This window comes from Setaria viridis, chromosome 5 (assembly GCF_005286985.2).
Source record: "Setaria viridis chromosome 5, Setaria_viridis_v4.0, whole genome shotgun sequence".
Classification (NCBI taxonomy): domain Eukaryota; kingdom Viridiplantae; phylum Streptophyta; class Magnoliopsida; order Poales; family Poaceae; genus Setaria; species Setaria viridis.
In genome coordinates, this window is record NC_048267.2 from 21,901,408 (window position 1) to 21,923,378 (window position 21,971).

The 21,971-nt window shown below is 42.4% G+C and overlaps 2 protein-coding genes across 3 annotated transcripts; one reads left to right on the top strand and one right to left on the bottom strand.

Annotated features, from left to right (window-relative positions):
- The first annotated feature begins 14,316 nt into the window (after window positions 1-14,316).
- Window positions 14,317-15,764, top strand: LOC117858006 (stress-response A/B barrel domain-containing protein HS1). Its single transcript, XM_034740957.2, has 2 exons — window positions 14,317-14,673; window positions 15,296-15,764. Exons 1-2 carry the CDS (start codon window positions 14,354-14,356, stop codon window positions 15,480-15,482), a joined length of 507 nt encoding a protein of 168 aa, XP_034596848.1. The 5' UTR covers window positions 14,317-14,353; the 3' UTR covers window positions 15,483-15,764.
- An 866-nt stretch (window positions 15,765-16,630) lies between these two features.
- Window positions 16,631-21,953, bottom strand: LOC117858005 (uncharacterized). Of its 2 annotated transcripts, XM_034740954.2 has the most exons (6): window positions 20,897-21,953; window positions 20,091-20,199; window positions 19,009-19,092; window positions 18,529-18,664; window positions 17,712-18,004; window positions 16,631-17,006 (listed from the first exon to the last, which is right to left on the bottom strand). In XM_034740954.2, the coding sequence occupies exons 1-5, from the start codon at window positions 21,844-21,846 to the stop codon at window positions 17,886-17,888; spliced, it is 1,398 nt and encodes a 465-aa protein (XP_034596845.1). In that variant the 5' UTR covers window positions 21,847-21,953; the 3' UTR covers window positions 16,631-17,006; window positions 17,712-17,885. The 2 variants fall into 2 exon arrangements, with proteins under 2 accessions (XP_034596845.1, XP_034596846.1); XM_034740955.2 differs by lacking the exon at window positions 19,009-19,092 and having other exon boundaries at window positions 20,897-21,948.
- Window positions 21,954-21,971: the final 18 nt, after the last annotated feature.

Below are 21,971 nucleotides of genomic sequence, written 5' to 3' on the forward strand. Positions count from 1 at the left end.
AGCAAACCAACCCTTATGCGTGTAAGTGTCCGACACAAACCCGTCTAGTCAAGGAAAACTAGTGGCACCCTAATTTCATAGACCCACCACTAATTGTACAAGACATGGGACGGTGCAAGTTTTAGTTGGGAGGGCATACTAACTTAAACTTTGTGAGGGATCGTTCTACTTCTAACATCACAGCATGCAGAAAGTAAAACATAAACAGAATAGCATTCACACAGTTGTGACACAGTATGGCCCGTTTTCATATGGCTATCTTCATCTCCATAGAATCTGTTCACCATGGTGATCTCCATCTCCATGTTCCATGTGCGCCATCGTTCTGGTGATGAGTCCTCCAAGAACTAAAACATGCTATTATGCCTAATAGCTAGTAAGGAAGCTAGTAATGAAGATTACATAGTTGCTTGGATCATCACAGATTGGTACGCAGACCATTAAATACAATAAAGTGACAACACATATGGCTCCTGCCGTGTTGCCGTACGCGCGACACGCAGGTCACGAATGAGTTACACACATGCATCACATACACAAGGGGGCCATACTGATCACAAGATACATACATACATCATGCAAAACAGAGTTAGGCGTCCTAACGTTCCAAACTTCGGAGGCCCGAAACTCCATCTTCCAAGCCGAATTTGGGATACGAGGTAGGCTACACTAGCGCAAATCAAAATTTTCTACCGCGTATAACCAGGAAGAACTGCCGTATAAGGATCACGGGATTACCACTCGACGCACTACTGGTGCGGAAGATGTAGATATGCGTCGATGCAGTGAAGACGATCACGTAGTCGTACGTAGTCGATCAACGTAGTCGTACGTAGTCGATCACGTCCAGCAGCTCCTCAGCAGCTCGTCCACGTGCAGCAAGATCGCCTCCGGTACCGCGGCTCGTCGTCGGCTCGTCGGTGGCTCGTCCAAGTGCTGCAGGCGCAACACCTCCAAGGTATCCACACGTGTAGGGAGGAAGCGTCGCAAGCCGGACTGCTAGATCCACGAGTTGCAACAAGCCAGGGCGTGGGAGGCGCGGCAGGTGTGTTTCGCCAAAAAGGTGTGAACCCTAGGGCGCCCCCACCCCTCTATTTATAGAGGTTCCTGACGGGCCTCTGGATCCGAGGCCCATTAGTACTTCTAAACCTAATCCAACTCGGATCAGATCCGAATTGGACTTCCAGCCCCTTAAGTGTGTGACCCTATGGGTTTGGATACGTATAGACATGGCCCGAGTACTCCTACTCGGCCCAATAGTCGGTAGCGGCCTCTAGCAAGACGTGCCAACTCCTATACGCACACGAAGATCATATCAGACGAACCATCACAACATAATATACATGCTATTCCATTTGCCTCACGATATTTGGTCTAGCTTCAAGCCGACCGCTCTTTCTCGATCCTGTGATTCGGAATCCCTTTGTAGGTTAACTCTTAACCGTACGTAGCATGGCCATGCATTTTCGGATCCGATCACTCGAGGGGCCCAGAGATATCACTCTCAATCAGAGAGGGGCAAATCCCATCTTGATTGACCATGTCTCATAGCATGCTTCTTGACAAACCCGAAAGCTACCTTTACAACTACCCTGTTACGGCGTAGCGTTTGATAGCCCCTAAGTAGGTCGATCCACATCTGGAATACATGCGACAATCTCAGGTCTACGGACAAAGCGTATATGTTGTTTAAAGAGAGAACTACTTCTCGTGTTGGGTCAGTCCTAGCACATGTCTCCACATGTGTCCACATTATTAGTTCAACATCTCCATGTCCATGACTTGTGAAACATAGTCATCAACTAATACATGTGCTAGTCTAATATTCATGTGTGTCCTCACATGAACTCCGACTAGGGACAACTTTAGAATAACCATACAAGTAAAGAGTTTCACATACAATTCACATAATTGCAAATCAATTCAAGTAGCCTTCAATGGATATTCAATGAACACAACATACAAATCATGGATACAAATGGAATATCATCATCTCTATGATTGCCTCTAGGGCATACCTCCAACAGTATATTATGTTGTGATGGTTCGTCTGATATGATCTTCGTGTGCGTATAGGAGTTGGCACGTCTTTCTAGAGGCCGCTATCGACTATTGGGCCGAGTAGGAGTACTCGGGCCATATCTATACGTATCCGAACCCATAGGGTCACACACTTAAGGGGTTGGAAGCCCAATTTGGATGTGATCCGAGTTGGATTAGGTTTAGAAGTACTAATGGGCCTTGGACCCAGAGGCCCGTTAGGAACCTCTATAAATAGAGGGGTGGGGGCGCCCTAGGGTAGACACCTTTTGGTGAAACACATCTGCCGCGCTTCCCACGCCCTCGCCTGTTGGAATGTGCGGATCTAGCAGTTCGGCTTGCGACGCTTCCTCCCTGCACGTGTGGATACCTTGGAGGTGTTGTGCCTGCAGCACTTGGACGAGCTGCTGACGAGCCACGATGAGCCGCCGACGAGCCACGACGAGCCGCCGACGAGCCGCGGCACGAGGGAGATCTTGCTGCACATGGACGAGCTGCTGAGGAGCTGCTGGACGTCGACGTGATCGACTACGTACGACTACGCTGATCCACTTCGCTGCATCGACGCGAATCTACATCTTCCGCACTAGTAGTGCGTCGAGTGGTAATCCCGTGATCCTTATATGGTAGTGTTCCTGGTTTACGCGGTAGAAATTTTTTTTTTTGTGCTAGTGTAGCCTACCTCGTATCCCAACACTTGCTGCATACTGCAGAGTATTTACAACGCGCATTCTTCGACAAAATATATCTGGTTATTTACATGGCATCAAAATGAGGATGAGCAATGGAGCACAGCACACATTCATTCAGCAGGGTTAGGAACATGTGTAATGCATTTCGAAGAAGGCAAAGAGATTCTCCAGACTGCAGATTGTCTGGATAATGTACACGAGACAGATGAAGTGTACGTGGATCAATCTGCGACCCGGAGCACGAGCATGTTAACGTGATGGATTTGGATTTCCCCAGAAGATGAGTAGGCCAGCATCTCAGTTACACTGTCCAACTTATCGACATCATGTGCACCATTTTGAGGAATAATTTCCTTCCTTTTCTGGGAGACCTTTCCCTTGGCTCAAAACGTGACTTACAAAACCACGACTTGATGGGAAAAGAACTGATTGCATCATCACCCCAGTTGTTATAAACTTATTAGTGATAACCACGAAGTGGAAACTAAATGGAAATGGCAATATGTATACCTCATCTTCTTAATGGGTATCAATGAGCCAACTTCATCGGGCGCCCGCCATCACCAGGAGACATCAAGGAGCATCCATCCATGCATGCTTGCATCTTGGATGGTGCTATGGACCAGGCATCCTACTTCTGTTAGAATCCCTATCTGCATTTGTGTTGGAACATGGTGCACCAGTTTCTCTTGGTATAGCTCCTCTTCCTTGTCCTTCCTTTTGCTTAGAGTAGAAAACCTAATCTTCATAGCATTGTCACTTCTGTTACAAGGGAACTAAAAAAACATACATTGTCACTGCTGAGTTTAAAAAAGGATAATCAAGTGGCAAAAACAGACAAGCTAAGTTTAACAAGTTGATTTATTTATGCAACTGATAGAACTGGATGAGAGATGCTAACCTCTCTTTTTGTTCCTTGGATGCTTTTTTTCGAGCGTATTCTGCAGCTGTAAAACCAAACGTATCAAACCAAACGTATTATACTGCTGAGCAACTGGATAGCATTTAAAAAAAAGACTAAAGAACATTACACACCTTTATATCCTCCTCATCAAGGAAATTGTATATGCTTTGCCTTTTCACCTCAGCTCTATTCTTTCGTGACGATGTAAATGTTTGTGGAGTCCACCCTGAAGAAAATCATACTGCCTATATTATAACATGTGTTTCCTCAATGCTACCTTCTTATACTACAATTATTACAAATTTAGGGGAACATACCCAAAAAACACATATATATAGCTCTCAATTCAGCACTTTGAGAAAAAAACACTTTGATAGAGATGGCATAAGACAAATATATATTGTACCTCTCAATTCCTTCTCCAATTTGCATTCTGATAAATTTACCAACTGTTACTTTAGAACCAATCTCCTTTGACAAGTCATTTAGCACGGTCTGATAAGAATGACACAAGGAAGTAAAGCTACCAGAGAGATAATTCTGAGTACATCATCAAATAAGTAAAAGATTCTATCAGACTACCTTAATGTTTGTGCTGTCATTTAAAACATATTTTTGCTTGATCATCCGATATGCTTTTGACAAAATGACCTTTATAGTATCTTATGTACAGGTATCCCTTTGCTAACTATCCTGCTCTTGCAAAGATGATTCACACATGAAGCGTGTATTGAGATGCTGAAAACAAGCAATTGATTCTACAATATGTTCATGTCTGCAAGGAAAAAAACATTTGTAATCAAACTCAAGATTTCTCATTCACATACCTGTACATAAGATACTTGTTTTGACATTTGATCAATCACACCTGGGACAGACAAAGAGAACATTTCAAATTATATGTCAACAGCAAGCAACATGGATTCCGACCATGTATGCATCTACAAAATTGGTCACCAGCTTACCAGAAACAAAGTGTAAATGGATTCCGACCATGTGTGCATCTACAAAATTGGTCACCAGCTTACCAGAAACATAGTGTAATGACCTAGCTAATGTTTTTTAAGCTGAAACTAAACAACAGTAATAAGGTAATCTAGGTTATAATGTTATAATAGAATCATGTAAACAGACATTCTCCCGGTATCGTGGAAAGCTTTCAAGTTTCTAGATTTTACTTTAACTTGGTGCACATAAAAATATACACAGAGGTATGATTAGTAAACATTAATTCTGGATATCTAAAATACTAAGCATATAGTATATGTCTTAATCATAACATAGAAACATTTCATGTGTATACGTAGAATAAAAAATGAACACCCCATCTGGGCTTGTCCATTGCTAAATTTCATTTGACCAAAGCCACCAAACACACGATAAGCTACAACCCTACAAACCTATAGAATCAACTCATATCCAATTCCACTGATACAAATCCTCTTCTATCCCCTAAGAATATATAGCTACAAAAGTTCATGAAAAAATGTTAAACCAAATCCATCACGTGTGCACTATAACTTCAAATTGTAAACTCATGGAATGACCTGTTGCTCAAACTCAGCCTCTTATCTGGAACTCTTGGTGATGAAAAACTGCAATTATGCAGAAGAACAAAAATATATTTATGGTTAAACAAACATTCTGACTCATTTCATGGGAATTCACCAATGGCAGGCTATGTCAATTTAACTCTCAACCAACTGTAGCTTAAATGGTGAAGTCAAATATATATGTGCACTAAAAATAGAACCATAAACGAAAATAACCAGTTCAGACCTGTTGTGCAACAACAGCATCCTGAGGATCATCCCATGCAGAAGACGAAAGCAGAGCTTGAAGGGAAAGAAGTGTTGTCTTTAAAGTAAGGGCTAGGCTCCACTGATCTTTCAGAATGTCCAAGCAAATTGCTGCATTTTGGCTGCTGATGTTAGGATGCCTTCAAGATAGATTGGAGAAGTCAGAGTTGTACTTAAAAAAAGACTAAGAGAGGGCATAAGAACTTAGGAACACAAAGGGAGACATGTAACAAAATGGGATGATTATAATCACTCAATCAAAAAGCTGAAGAAATGAATCTAAGCTAACTGTTAGTGCTAGTTCTTCATGATCAGAGAAAACATAGCAACACATACATGTAGGAACATTTTGTGACGAGAATAGAAAAAATAAGCCATCAATAATAACAGAGAGGATAACTTGCATACCATACTTTGGTGACGAACTGCATATTTGGAGGCTCAAAGGGTAGTATCAACCATTGCAATACCACCTTCTACCTAGGTAGTGAATCACCAATAGTAAGCTACTGGTGTTCCTTGAATGGACAGATGAGCAATTCGTAGTATGTCTGAAAGACAAAAGAAAAGGATATACTTGCATTAGAGTTAAAAACAGGGGTAGGCTAGAGAATCAAGGTTATCTGAGGAAATACAGATATTTGAAAACACAATCAAAACATATGGACAGAAACATTAGGCATCTGTCCAGTTACACGAAAACATCCTCAGGACCTTCAAGCCTAGTGCTACTCTAGTTCATTATGCAACAATATCTGGATAGAGAAACAAGACACTCACGGATCATGGTCCTCCCATGAATTAGATTATTTTCTCTTGTCGCATGCCATGTGAAAACTATTATGCAGATGACTTTGCAGACACAAGGTCACTATAGCAGCGTGTAACACATTTACACACCAATCAACAAGGTTTTCAATAAATATGCATGCGGATTAAAAGGGCTAACCAATACCACGAATCCAGTCTCAATGTTGAACACTCTCAACATTATGTATTCAAATCCAAAAGCCTAACAAATACAGGCATGAAACGAGTGAAAGAACGCACCTAGGAAGAAGACCAGCAGCAGCGTCTCCTCTTGGTGTGGGCCTCCGCAACATCGCCATGGAGCGTGTTGACGGCGGCGACCCTCCCGCGGCCGCCGGCTGCCGCTGCCTCATCGAGCTCCTTGCCACGCGCGAACAGCCGCGCCCATCCCGCTCACCGACATGAGGATAAGGATCGGTGAGGGGCGCATGGCAGCTTCCGCGAGGTGGCACGGCCTCTGCCCTGACGGCCAGCACGACGACCAGGCTGCGAGGGCGGGGGTGCTGCGGAGGCTCTCATCCTCTTCACATGGGCTGCGGCATACTCCACCCCTCTCCGGATTGGATCATCGGCCTGGTGAGGAGGAGCGCGAGGTCGGGGGTGTTGTAGACCTCCGGGTCTGTGGCGGGGATGAGAGGCTGTGCACGAGGTAGCCGAGCAGCGGAGCGGGGCCACCTTGGAGGGTGTGAAGTGCAGGGGCGTCGACGCCTTGTAGAGGAGGGAGAGGAAAGTCGGAGGAGGAGGAGGCAGCGGGATCCGTACCGAAGACGAAGTCTGCACCGGGAACAGGGCTGGTGGAGAGATGGTCACCGCCGGGCCATGTCGCCGCCCAAGATCCGCATCGTCTCCGTGTGGGATCCCTGCTGCTGCTGGCCCCGACGCGAATCGCCGTCGCTTGTCCCCGATGCACCGCCGCCGCCGCTTGTCCCCGATGTGCCACCGCCGCCGCTTGGATTGCTTGATATAGGCTGGGGGGATCAGGAGAAAGGAAAGGTTGGTGCGCACGGGGCGAGATCGGAGGCGGCGACATCGGGCGGGTAAGTGCGGGCGGGCGGCGGCGTAGGGTATAGGAAGGATGGTAGGCAGAAGAGGAAGGAAAGCTGGGCGTGATTGGTAAGCAGCAAAAAGAAATGGACGAAGCAAAAGAGAGTGAGGCTGACAGGAGCGATCGGAGGGCGCAAATCGCATGGAGCGCGGCACGACCGAGCGGAAGGACCCCCGACGTACGAAAAAATAATCTTACTTTTGCTTTTTTTAGGAGTAGAGATTTTTATTCTATTTTCCTTTTTATTTTATTTTTCTTTCCTTTTCCTTTTTCTACTTTCTTTCTAGTAATACTAAATTTTCCTTCTATTTTTATTTCTTTCTTTATGATTTCTTTTTTCTTTTCTAAGTTTTTAAAAAAATATCTGGTGCATTACGTGTGCCTATGCTTGTAAGGATAATCTAATCGTGACATGAACATGCTTGTTCTCCATGTTAATTATCTGTTCGTTTTGTGGACGCATGCAAGAATTTTTTTTTACCATTTGGACGTATTTGTTCTTTATCCAAAATATTTTTTGTTTGCCTGTTACCCACTTTGTAGACTAATTTGTTCACGACGTTAAATTATTTGTTTTGTCTCGTTTAATCTTTTGTTCATATAAAACATTTATTTATTTATTTATTTATTTTGCTTGAGTATTTGCTGATAGTAGTAAAAGATATTCTAACTTAAAAAGATGTTCATAAAAGTACCATCCAAGTTGATATGGACTGTTACAAGAATGGTACTTTGGATGGTCTGATCTTCACGGCAGTAGGTTTCATAACAAGGATAACATGTTGCAAGCAGCGGGTAAGTAGCTTTATACCTGATAAAGGTTGCATGCGACCGAGTGACGGGGAGAGAGGCACCGAAGAGAACTCCAACTCGATCTCTGAACGAGTACAGAACCACAATCGGAGGTAGCTTTGTACCATCGAAGATTGGATGCGACCAAGCGATTGGGTAAGAGGCACTGAAACCTTAAAGACTTCGGCTCAATCACCGAACGACTGTAGAACCACGATCCGGGATTAATCCACACAAAACGGTGCAACTAAACTGAAGCCATAGAGCACGAATTAGGGGATCTCAAAGAAATCTCTTCACAAGTCCTCAAAGAATAAGGAACACAAGGGTGTGTAAGGCACTCAGTAGCTCGGCTGCAAAACCATATATGGTTATCTATTTATCATAATTCAACTTGTTTTTTCAGTAGTACGTAGGGGTTATTTATACTAGGAACAATCCTCCTATATAGGTATGAACTGAAGTCTCCATGTTGGAAGGTGGAAGGTCAAGCGATGAAGCATTTCTCGGGGTGCTCTTCAAATCCTACGCGTCTTCTCAGCTTCTATGTAGTCTTCACTAAATTGAACATAACTCCTTATTGGGAAGTCCAAAGGACATGCGATTTCTTGCTGGAAAGTAGACTTCAAGCCCGTTCCATCAAGTACTCATGCACCTCCAGAGATATCGGGAATCAAGAGTTATGAGTGATTTATTATGCAGGTCCGAACAGATCAAAACAGGGGCAATCCAAGTGTTTGGCTTCATTAGGTTGGTCCGAACGTATCCAAACATTCCTTGCTAGTCCGTTTCTTGTGGTTTGATCTGATTGTTGTATTTCGTCTCCATGTAGTGCAGTACCCTCCTCTTCATGTGTATACCTAATCACAACAAAAGTAAATAATTTAGGTAGTAGAAAATTCTCAGGTATGTTGAAGTTAATTTCAACAAGGAAAGCATTCACCTCTTGTTGGAGTTTCATAACACGGCTGCGTGTAATTGGTCCTTTATACACATGTGCTTGTGTATCAGGTCTTGCATTTGTTCCTTGATGTGTAACCGGGTTACGTATGGCTGGGATGTCCACATCATCCTCTCCATCTTGAAAAGGAGTCGTCCTCGATTCTATTGTGTATCTTAATCCAATATCTTGGTGTCTAGATAAATTAATATGTCTACTGAGGCTTGGCATGTGCACATGATCCTCCTCATCTTGAAAATGAGTCATCCTCGACTCTTCTAATCCAAAGGACGGAGATAGGTTTTCAACTTCAAGGATTGTAGTTGCATCATACTTCCTTTGCATATCAATCTTTTGTATCTTTTCAGGACTTTCGGCAACCCGTTCATGGTTGAAATGATCCAAATGAAGATTTGCTGGTGTCAGGGGCATGTACTTCCTCCAATATTCCAAGGTGTTTTGACCTGTAATCATACAATCCAAGTAGTAGTTTTGCCGTATGGAAATAAGAAGGATTGAAATTTAATATAGCTTTCACCTTGCATAGTCATTTGACAATGATGGCGTCTAATGTCCATATGTAGTCCTCATCATTCTTCCCCTCTTGAGGAGAAGCTATCCCAAGCTTTTTATAAACTAAATAAAGACTGTACAAAAGGAACAAAGTACATGCATGGTATATGAATATGTCATCAATTATTTTAGGTTTGGTGCTTTACATAACACCATTCTCAAAGGAGAAATAGACTGCATTTGGTCCATATTCAACTGCCATCATGCTATTTGTATCATTCCTCCACCCTTGGAAAAGGTCAATGGGAGAATGAAAATTTCTTTCAAACTACACAATTGATTTAACATCTCCAATTTCACCATTCCAAGATCAAACCGTTCAAAACATGGTGAAAACATGGTGATGAAACGTTCATAACAATCCCAAAATTCTTGTTGCACAATTTATTCACGTGTTTAGATGTATACCCTTCAATTTCAACGCTCCTGGATGTGGATAAAAGTTTTTCAAGTGCGCAGATTGCACTTCTTTGCACATGATTTATTTCTTTCAATGGAATATATGAACATGGAAATGACATTGAATGTTCTGAATAACAAGCACTGAACAATTGATTCATCTCATCATTCGGAAAATACATATCACAATAATTATCACACAAATCAGCAAGCTTGTCATTCGTTTTGTAATGGCAAGAACTAGATTGAACTTTTGATTGAGATTGAACAAAAACAAAAAGATTAAAAAGAAAAGACTAAAAAAATTATGAATAAAAAGTTATATCTACAGATGCATAGTTAAACTAAAACTTGACTATTAGTTCCCTAGCAATGGCGCCAGAAAAGCTTGTTGACGGTTGTTAGCACGTCAATTTGTGAACCGCAAGCGTATAGATCAGTTGTAGCTCTTCCCTTAGAGTACTCCCCCAAGGTTTGTCAATCAGTAGAACTTATAGCACAAGATCTATTTCAACTAGCATTGTTAATATGAACTTGGTGTTGATGAGTGATTCAGATCCAATCTACTAAGCATGTATAGACAGATAACAGATAGAGCAGAGGTAACCAATCTAGAGCAACCTAGACTATGCATATGTTGTAATTTTGAGCATGGATAGCAAAGCAACACACATATGATCTTAGTAAAAAGCATATTTAAATCTACACCTCCAGTCTGGCTCCCGAAACCCCCCACCTTACACAAGCCAGATCATGTCACGATCCTCTCTATCAACACAAGCAGGTTAAGGTCACGATCAAAAGAACATGTTATACTCATCAGTAGATCAGGCATGCAAATCCGATCACCACGACCACAAGAACACCCTAAGCAATCTATTATCAATCATAGATTGAAAAGCAAGCAAACCTGAAAGAGCATAAAACCATAGAAGGAGATACTTAGATCGCTAAGAACATGAACAAATCTATTATTTCACCATGAATGATTGTACATCACAAGATCACCATCGGGATCCTACCTTGATCTGGATGGCTCCTAGCTCTAGAACTCTGGTGTGGATCTTCCTCGCAGGGTGATCACGTCGACCAGGGCTTAGTTATGCTAATCCCTATACAATTGCACGGCCCTCGTCTCTCCGAAGTGGTGTCCCTCAAGCTCCTTCTACTTCGCTGCTGCTTCACATCGAGTACGTCATCTTGGATATGGGACTTGGTGGATTTTTGAGGTATTTATAGTCTGGCTAGCGCGTGGCGAAAATTGGAAGGCGAGGGGGTGAAGGAAACCCCTGGGCCGATCGGCCTAGGCCTTTCCTTTTGCCCCTCACATCCTGGTTCGTCCCCAAGTCTTGTTGGATTCTCTGAAGTCTTATTTTCACTTGCATGCGAGCCCAGCACGTCGGTAGGTTCAGGATGAGATTGATCTTTGATAACTTTTCAAATCTCCACCTGATTCTCTTTGATCCTGAATTGATCCTTATCATATCTTCACAAACTGAGATCTTAACTTATCTTGGAGGATTGCTTGCCAAAAACGAGCTCAAGAGGGGGCTAGGAGACCCTGGGCCGATCGGCTTGGGCCCTTATAGGCCGATTGTCCTAGGTCCTTCTTGGGCCCACTGGCCTTTGCCTTCGTCTGGTTCATTGCTTGTTTCAGGCTTTATCCAAAAATGTACCTTTAGGTCCAATTTCCTACATAAACAGAATATCCTCCAAAATATGTTGCACATGTGAAAATGACCAATTTATTAGGTGTGATCAATAGTTTAGGTATCGTAGCGATCAGTCGCAATCTCCACATGTGGGATATGTTGCATATGTGCAGATTTAGATGAATGATTTCTTAACTTGTGAACTCCATGATCATCCTTCTTGCCAATTTGCTTCTGCAGCTTTGCATCGTGTACCTTCTCTCGTTGTCTAGAACTCTTGTTCTCCTTAAAAAAAAACACATTTTCTTGCACCAACATGCTGAATTATTCTCTGTTGCACAGAATACCTTGATGGTGCTTTAGATGAGTTGTGGGCAGAATGATCATCAATTTCTCGATATATTTGCTGCTGCTTATGATGATAATTTAATGGAACAAATCTCCTTCGTGTAACCTGCTTCATTTCAGTACATGTGTTGATGTGATCCCTCCCCAACACAAGCTGATTTTCTTGCACATCGTTCCACCATGTCAGAGCGTAATCATAGAATTCCATTGAAGCTAAGTGTACTCGCTGTGCATCCAAGATATGATGTACACCAAAAATATAGTCACACTTTTCTTCCCACACAAGATAAGCTTGGGTCTTCTCTCCCAACAAATTTGGGTAGACTCAAATCAACCTAAGGGATGCAATCTAAAATTCTTCTATCATAATGACTATAAGGACTGCTAGGATCACCTCGTGTGTGTTGAGCATTGAAGCGCACACGGGGGACAAGGCCACGCCCATGAGCACTTCCTTCTTGCTGCAGAGAACGTGCAGAGGCACCATTGATGGAGTTTTTCGCACCATACTCGACTAATGGAGTAGCAGGAACATGCTGAGGTCGAACCCCACCATTAAAGATGGGAACGTTTATTGAATATCCTTTCCATGGCTTGCAACACCGAATTTTCTAGTTGTTGTAGCTCAGCTCAGGCAACCGGGCTTTTTGTTCTCGACAATGACTACCACGAAACTTCGAATCAAATCCTACCATGTTTGGATATTGCAATAGAAAGTGGAATAGGAAAAATTTGTGGAATCACACAACCTCACCTCTTGCTTATCCAAGTTCTTACCCGTTCTCAAGGACCGTGAGTGTGCTAATGTGGTGTAACCCAGCTGTGATTAAGCGGTCGAAAGGTTTACGAAATAAGAGGTCCGGTTTATATCTTTTTGTGGAGCTATAGGTGGCTGTTCAAGGAAGGCTATGGAACTGTAACAAAGTTCATAACCCGTTCAACAAAATGTAAACGTTGCTGTTTAGAATCACCACCAAGTTGAGTTACAAAAATGAAACTTTTGTTAACACGATCCGCAACACAACCCCTTTCAACTTCTTTTCTCTTTCTTTTCTTTTTTTTTGCTTCTCTTTTTTTTGAGTCTTTCTTTCACACTTTTTTTCCAGTGACAACAAACACAAGATAACATATGAGGGGTGCGGGGAAAAAAATTTAAAGCACAGCGGAAGAAAAACGATTGTGAATAGCAATAAGATGAACGCAACACACAAAGCAACAATACTACAAAAAGGTTGTGGGATATTTTGTGTGGCTTTTTAGTGGACTGTAGGATATGAACAAAACAAAGTAACAAATGGTAAAGTAAAGGATAAAAAGGTGGGTGATAACAAAACCTACCGTCATTAAATCAAACATAACTCTTTATTGGGAAGTCCAAAGGACATGTGGTTTGCTGCATTGGAAAGTAGACTTCAAGCCCGTTCCATCAAGTACTCATGCACCTCCAGAGCTGTCGGGAATCAAGAGATATGACTGATTCATTATGCAGGTCCAAACATTCCTTGCTAGTCCATTTATTGTGGTTTGATCTGATTGTTGCATTTCGTCTCCATGTAGTGCAGTACCCTCCTCTTTATGTGTATACCTAGTCACAACAAAAGTAAATGATTTAGGTAGTAAAAAATTCTCAGGTATGTTGAAGTTAATTTCAGCAAGGAAAGCATGCACCTCTTGTTGGAGTTTCATAGCACGATAGTGTGTAATTGATCCTTCATACTCATGTGCTTGTGTATCTGATCTTGCATTTGTTCTTAATGTGTAACCGGATCACGTATGGTTGGGATGTCAAATTATAGTTCAGTGTGGTCTTATTGTTAAGATCTTGTCATAATAAATATTATGGTCAAGGTTTTAAATATTCTTCTATAGCTATTTGAGGCAACTCACCGCTATTTGTACTCATGTAGAATTTAGCCACTATGGCTCGCTATAACCTCACTTAACCTACTATTAGTTTTTTTTAGAGTCCAGCCGCTAAACCCCTTAGCCCGCTATTTAGAACCATAATTATAGTACAATAGAAATTTAGTTTGGATATCGAAATTTAATTTGGATGACTGATTTAAGATTATGATTTTTTAAAATGACCTTTGCATGCATGTGACGTCAGCATGCTACTTTTTCTACTGCTGCTCTCCCGCAGGCCCACGAACCAATACATGCATGTGCTTTCACCGTACCTAGCCTATGGTGCGCATGCTGGTGATCGGCTTTAGCGACGAATCATGAATTTATCGCCTGCAACAACCGGTAATCCCACCCCCACCAAACAGGCATCCACTGCATGTTTGGACCAACAGACGGATCAATCATATCATCCAACTTCGAACCAGAAACACGGCCTCAACTCGGCCTGCACATGTCGAGTCTTTATCATTTCGCAGCTCGGGCAATTCACTCTCGCTGGTTAAAGCGGTGGCCGAGAGGCCGATCGAGCGGAGGACACACCAAAGCAAGCCAGTACACTCCCTCGAGTACACTCCCTCGAGCAGAAAGCAGAGCGGGGGCCTCGAGAGAGAAGCAGCCAGGAAGTATGGCGGCTGGCGGTGGCAGTGGCGTGGTGAAGCACATCGTGCTGGCGCGCTTCAAGGAGGAGGTGACGCCCGAGCGCCTGGACCAACTCATCCAGGGCTACGCCGCGCTCGTCGACGCCGTCCCCTCCATGAAGTCCTTCCACTGGTAAGGTCGCAGCTACTAGTGCTTGCTAAGAATCAGCCCCATGCATGCCCACTGTCGCTTATGCCTCCGTGCTGTGCTTGAGGACCGTGACAACGCGCCCCAGATGCTAGACGAATGGTGCCTAGTTTGGTTTTTAACCAGAAACCGGTAAGACCGGACCGTTTCCCCGTATCCCATCACTGACAACAATTATCGTCCTTGTGATTTCTCTTAGTTTTCGGATCCAGGGATCCATAGCTGATTTAGAGTACTATATCGTATTATTGCCTTCGTTTTAAATTGTAGATTATTTTAGGTTTCTTGTTTATAGATGTAGCATCCAGAGTTTTAGACATACACTATATTAGATGCATAACAAAAACTATGCACCTAGGAAATTCAAAACGATCTACAATTTGGGACGGAGGGAGTAACTGCTACCACTTTCTTTTCTAGAACACAGTTGACGTGTTGTAGGGTGACTTTCCTAGCAGCCTTGAATATATCCATTGGTCAAATCCTAGGTGCGTCCGCAAGATCATGTGAAACCATCAAAAAGTTTCAGCAGCAGTTGTCCCGTTCTTTGATGCGAAGTTGCTACTCGTTTCTGACTCAGTTTCTTTGTGTGCCCTTTGATTGGCAGGGGAACCAATGTGAGCATCGAAAACACGCATGAAGGGTTCACTCATGTGTTTGAATCCACATTTGAAAGCACAGAAGGAATCAAGGAGTACGTCAAGCACCCAGCCCATGTTGAATACGCAAATGAATTCTTGTCTGTATCAGAAAAGATCCTCATAATCGATTACAAACCCACTTCAGTCAATTGAATATGGATTATGAAGAACCTGGGAGAGCTTTCCTCAGTTCTCGCCGTCAATTATTCTTCGTACTGTTTGTTGGAGAATTTTGTTTCCAGTTATCCTGTGTACGCTTTCTGCTGAATAAATTCTTCTGCTTTGTTTCCTTGTTGGGATTTGGGAATCAACTTTGAGTTTTCTGTAACTGCAGTTGTAGTAACTGTGCACACTTTTTGTTCGTATCAGAACCCAAAGACTGCTTTGCTCCCATACAAGTTCCGATGCAAGCAATGAATATGTGTTTCTTTTCAACATCTGAGAATCATGATTAAGATAGAGTGGTGGTAATTATAATTTCTGACATTGATTGCTACTTCCATCGTCCCAAATTACTATTCGTTTTGATTTTTCTAGATACATACCTTTTGTTATACATCTAGGTCCATATATAACAAAAGCTATGTATCTATAAAAGCCAAAACGAATAGTAATTTGGGACGGACCTCCATCATCTGTTTAATCTCATGCACAGTTAATTTGTTGTGTACATTGTTTTATTAAAATGTGCCTCTGTTTACTTATTATTTTGCTGCTGGATGAGAAATTAACGTGCTTCTTTTGCTACGGAAAATTAACCGTTGTGCCAACATGGAGGAAAACACAAAATTGATGCTATTTTTATGCAGGTTTACTGTATTCAGTCACCTTTTTACGTGATCCACAGTATTTAGCAGCCTCCATGATTTTGAATTTTAATGGCATTATTATCGATGCATTTGGGTTGCAGACATTTGACAAATTTGCGCAATCATATACATCTTTCCTGCTTCAGCATCAGGAAACATGAGTTATGACCTCCAAAGAGGCTTGTGGTGCTGTAGATTTTAGCCACCGGATAATTTAACATTTGCATTAGGCACATTGCTGAAATGATATAAGAATAAACAATTCCTCGGTTGCAAGCAAAATGCTAAATTGCAGAAGTGAACCAACAGCTTCCAATCAAAATGCTAAATTGCAAAAGTGAACCAACAGCTTCACCGATAAAGGTAGACTTCCACTTCAGTGGCAAGAGCATTACGACGTTCCCAAATGATCCAAACAATAATTCAAGCCCCACCAAAATGTTTGATAAGTAAATATGGATTGATATTTGGTGACCAGTCATGCAAGCATCGGAAGATGAAAGTGAAGCCATTGAAATGAGAATCAACAAAGTGAACCATTGTATCAGTTTCGTAGAGCCTTTGGCACTAGTTCACCAGATATTTCTACTCGAGTCCTTGTAGATGCTAATTCCTCAGCATGTACATCGATAAGTTCACAAGCTAAGTCCTTGAGAAACATTAAGAACACATCAAGGATTGCACATAGTGAGATCACTTTATGGAAAATGAGATCAAAGAGCATTGCAGTTTGCAGTTTTCATGGAGAAGCTAAATCATCTAATCAAGGGTACAGGGCTATGTGAGTGTCAAGGATGTATAGTTTGGTCATCATATGCTGTGTCCACGCCAGCTATGGAGACGTTCTACCTTCACCATATCAGTGTTGCTGCAAAACAGGTATTTTTGTAAATATTCTCAGAAACTGTATCTAACCAGAAATGCATACACTGTTAAGCATCTTAACATAGATCAGTGATGATATGTTAGGGACATTGTATATGATACGAAATTCACATCATGAGTTTGGTGCCTCGTTGAGCTGTTTGATTGTTGAACAATGTTGCTAAAGTAAACATGCTCATTCGTAGGCAAAAAGAAAGAAGCAAACATAATATTTTGCTTCTCTGTTTTGTAGCTCAGTTTATTATCATAGAATACTTATTTATCAATGAGTATAACATTGTCAAGTAAGCTGTATGTTTTCCGGACGATGCCACTACTGAAACATCAATTCGGGAAACACAAATGTGATACATGATTTCAAGATTCCTGCAGGCATAACTCATGCAACACTCTACTTCAAAAACACCATCTTTCCACATTTGATTAAACTCAAACTAATTCAATGTAACTTGAGGAAATAGCTGTTCAGTACTTCAGTTTCAGAGGAGTGGAAGAATTTGCATCAAGGAAAATGCAAAGATCTTATGTTGATCATTCATTCGGCAGAAGTATCGGAGTATACAGTGGGTTCATTGAGGATCAAAATCTGTTTGAGTGTTGGCAGGAGGCAGCTTCTAGAACTCATTTATGAAGACATTTACATGAACAAAAGAAAATATTAAGAAGGTCAGAGACAATAGAAAGCTACCTGGAGGCACTAGTTCCCGATATTTGTGGGCCCAAATCACTCTGTTATCATTCAAGTTAATTATGAAAGGTATTAGATTTTCATTTTCCACATCAAGACAAGATGCCTTTATGCTGTGCTCAAACAAGAATACAGAATGCATTCATGCCATGAATTGTAGTGTCTAAATAAGTTTTATGTTGGGTAGGTTGAACCAATCAGGGAACAGATGTGACGAATTATATCAGCTGAAGCATTTGGTCGGGCTGCAGTTAGTGCCTTCTGAGACATGTCTGCCATCAATTTCTCATCACCTGTAAAATGGAATTGGATCAGGAATATCATCCTGAAGTGAAAAAGATGATTGCCAGGATAAGAATATAAACAACAACAGGATTTATATACACCATAAAAAGGTAACAGCAATCTACTAAAGATTTTTGAACAAGCGATCAGATAACTAGTCATGGTCAAACCATGGCATTCCAATATAAACTCAATTATTAGCTAGATTCTCAACTACTTTATTTCATAAGGCATATTTTTTTAACTTCAGATAAGGCATATTTTTTACTGGCCCAGGATGTAAGGTTTCCATAGATCCACAAGATGTGAGAAACTATGTTCACAGCATGATGAACAACAATGGTCAATGGTAGATAAACATTATTATGGTACGAAGTACAAATGAAACGAGACAATTGAAACATATGCACATCTTTCAACCACCCATCTTGTATATTCAATTCTGAGCTGTGGTATCTGGTATTCTGGTATAAGCAGTGAATTTGCAAATGTCCGCCAATAGCATGAGAAACTGAATTTAGACAACACGTACCAAAAATTTCATCAACTGCAGATGTGAGACTGCTAGAATCAAGTTCATCTTCAGTGATGACCTTTGCTCCCATGACATCAGCCATGATATATGCATTTCTGGTTTGGTGGTGATCCAGAATTGTTGGCAAGGGTATCTGAAACACGTGAAATGGTTAACATATTTGCACAAGCAAACTCAATGAAAGACAAATACTTCTATAGAGGGATGGCTACTCCAAAAATATATGCACATCACTAAGTGGACATCTTAACAGTTGAATATTATATTAACTTGAAACGTCATCAATCAAGATTAAGATTACAGAATTTTACAAAACCATGGGTTGTGGCATTAACCCATAGTCAATCTTACTGTTGGTGGGACAGAAACATAATTTTAGCAGGGTAGCTTATGATAATACGCAATTAAAATTTTTGTACATTTACCTTTTTCAATGTAATATATTAATATCATCAATCATATGGCTCTTTGCCTTACCAAAGTCATAAGTTCATTCTTCAGTTCTAATGGTGTGGTCAAGAGAAACTTTTGATGATGGTGCAACTCATTGCATTCTTCGAACTAAGATGTTCGGAAATATGATTAGATGATTTTGATGAACAACATAACTCAAACCAAACAGTTCCTATATATCATCTAGACATGATACGCATCAATCAGAAAAAAAAATATATGATGCCATGTGACTGCCTCAAAAGAAAATGTACTATCAGCTAAATGTCGCTATGAATGAAAAGTTAGGACATTCTTTTTGCATTTCAGATGATAATTGACTCCTAGCGGAACTAAGCATTAAAAAACTACTTATGTTACAAATGTGAAGGGGATGACAATCAATCTCAGGCATTACAAAACAATAATCATAAAACTATTTTCAAGAATCTTTCCAGGTCATGCCTAACTTCTTGTAAATTTGTTTTACACTTAAAAGTAAAACTTATTTGCTGCATAGCATAACCAGAAAACTTATTTTTTCTTTAGAATCCAGAAATTACCAGAATGACAACTTATTTCACAACAATAACTGATAGATGCTGAAGTCATTATGTGAAAGGGTCTATGAAAATAATCTTGACCTATGAAATGAAATGTGGCAACAGGGATTTCAAGCATCCAACTTAGTACCAAAAAGACTAACAGAAAACATGTTTGATGGAAATTGAAAGAGCAAAGCTCACTATAAGGTGTATGGGGCCTAATGAACCGTAGGGAGTAACCATGAAACTCGACCCCCTTTGCTTCTTCTAGAAAGTTTCATTGTGATATTATGATTAAGCTATCTCATAAGATTAATCCCAATTGAAATATTTTACTAATTTTGGAGCACAATAAAAAGTTCCTAGTTTCAAAACATGCCAGTTATCATAACAAGAACATATAGTTTCCACTCTGGACCATTGCAACTGTTCAGAAGACAACCTCCTTTTCCTGATAAAAGGTACACAACCTAAGTATACAGTTGAAAAAAGTCTAATTATATCCTCATAAAACCCAATCAGTTTCAATCAAGTAAAAAACATTGGAATCTAATAACATTAGCTCCATCAGATGTATCATACCAGAATTGATGGTTTCCCGGTGACCAATATCTCAGTGCATGTCATTGCACCAGCTCGAGAAATTACAACATCAGAAGCAGCATATGCCATTTCCAGTTCATGCAAAAATCTTCACAAGAAGGATCAATTCAAAATATGAGAATCACTCTGGTACACAGAGTATTAAACAGATGCAACGCAGAAATACATGGCATTGATATACATGAAAACTGTTTATCACGTTGGAATCATAGCATGAATCCTAGAACAAGCAATGCAGATTAGAAGAATTATATGTAGCAATCCAATCGACTGAATGATTTGAAAACGGGATAAAGTTATTAGAATAAACAAAAACTAGAACTGTGTGATCCTTGTACAATGAGCAAAGGATGCCATATCTATTCTCTCTTCTAAATATCATTCATAAATGGCTCTTCCGGTACATCCCCTGTAGCTCACTGAATTCTTCACATGATTTTACAATGACTCTTAGAGTCCAGCCTTATTTTAAGAGTACGCAAAAACTTTGTGTGCCTCCCATCATTACAAAAAACAGACAAACATGACTGAACTGACCCTCGTGCAACCAACTAACCCTGCTGGAGCGAACAGCAAAAAGGTGAGGGAAAGAAAGAAGCAAATAATTGTAGTACTGAAGTGGGTCCTAAAAACAAAATGATGAGCAAGATTAATTGCATTGCTAAGTCTCAAAAGCTGACTAGTTGGGCAGCAGACCATCAGAAGTAGATTATGATTTCATAAATTCCCAGCATCCTTTGCAGTTGCAATCAAAAAGGAAGGTGAAGCGAATGAAGAGAACTCACGGAGTAAGAAAAAGCCGGCGATGGCCCCTGACGAGACTCTCCATCTCGCAGAAAGTCTCCGTCCCAGTCTGCCATATTATGTACCGATCCTTCCTCTTCCTGAGCATCTCGTAGTACACGTTAAGCACCGCGACATTGATCTCTGGCGACCCCTCCGCTCCTCCAAGCACGAGCACGACCTGCGCGTCCTGTTCGCCCAACAACCCTTCTTCCCTTGGGAAGAAGCGCGCCAACGCCTCGGCCTTGGACGCCTGGCACTTGAGGATGGACATGCGGACGGGGTTCCCGTAGACGGCGCATTTGCGCTTGGGGAGGAGGCGCACGGGTGCGTTGAAGGCGAGGAAGACGCGGAGGGCGAAGGGGGCAAGGAGGCGGGTGGCGGGCGCGGGGGAGGCGTCCTGGTCCTGGATCACGAAGGGGAGGCCGAGGAGGAGCGCGGCCAGGCAGGCCGGCAGCGCGGGAGCGCCCCCCGTGGCGACGAGGACGTGCGGGCGGAAGCGGCGGAGGTGCAGCGCCGCGGCGAGGATCCCGCGCGGGAGGCAGCGCGGCGGGATGGGCGCGAACGGGTAGGATGCCGCGGCGGCGGCGGTGGACTCGAGGGACGGGGCGGGCGCGCCGAGGATGAGGGAGCGGGAGGACGGCAGCGAGGCGTGTAGCTCGTCGGCGAGCGCGATGGCGGAGTAGACGCGGCCGCCCGCGCCCGCGCCGCCGCACGCGAAGGCGACGCGGAGGGAATCTTCGGGGTCGGGTTCGGCGTCTTGGTCGGAGGTGGTCGGCGTCGGGGTTGGGGTGGAGTCACTGGAGCGGGAGAGGTGGCAGCGGAGGCGCGCGCGGGTGGGCGCCGCGGCGCGTGTGCGGAATGGGAGGTTTGGGGTTTGGGTGCCGCGGAGGCTGAGGAAGCGGATGGTGGAACGAGCGGGCGAGGCGCGCTGGGCGGCGGTGGACGCCATTTTCGTTCGCTCTACGGGCGCAGAAGCAGCAGGCAGATCGGGGAGGATGGCATTGTCAGTCCACTGGTGATCTCGCCATTATTGCTGAGCTTTCTAGCCAGCTTGGCCTTCCAAGCACAGGGACA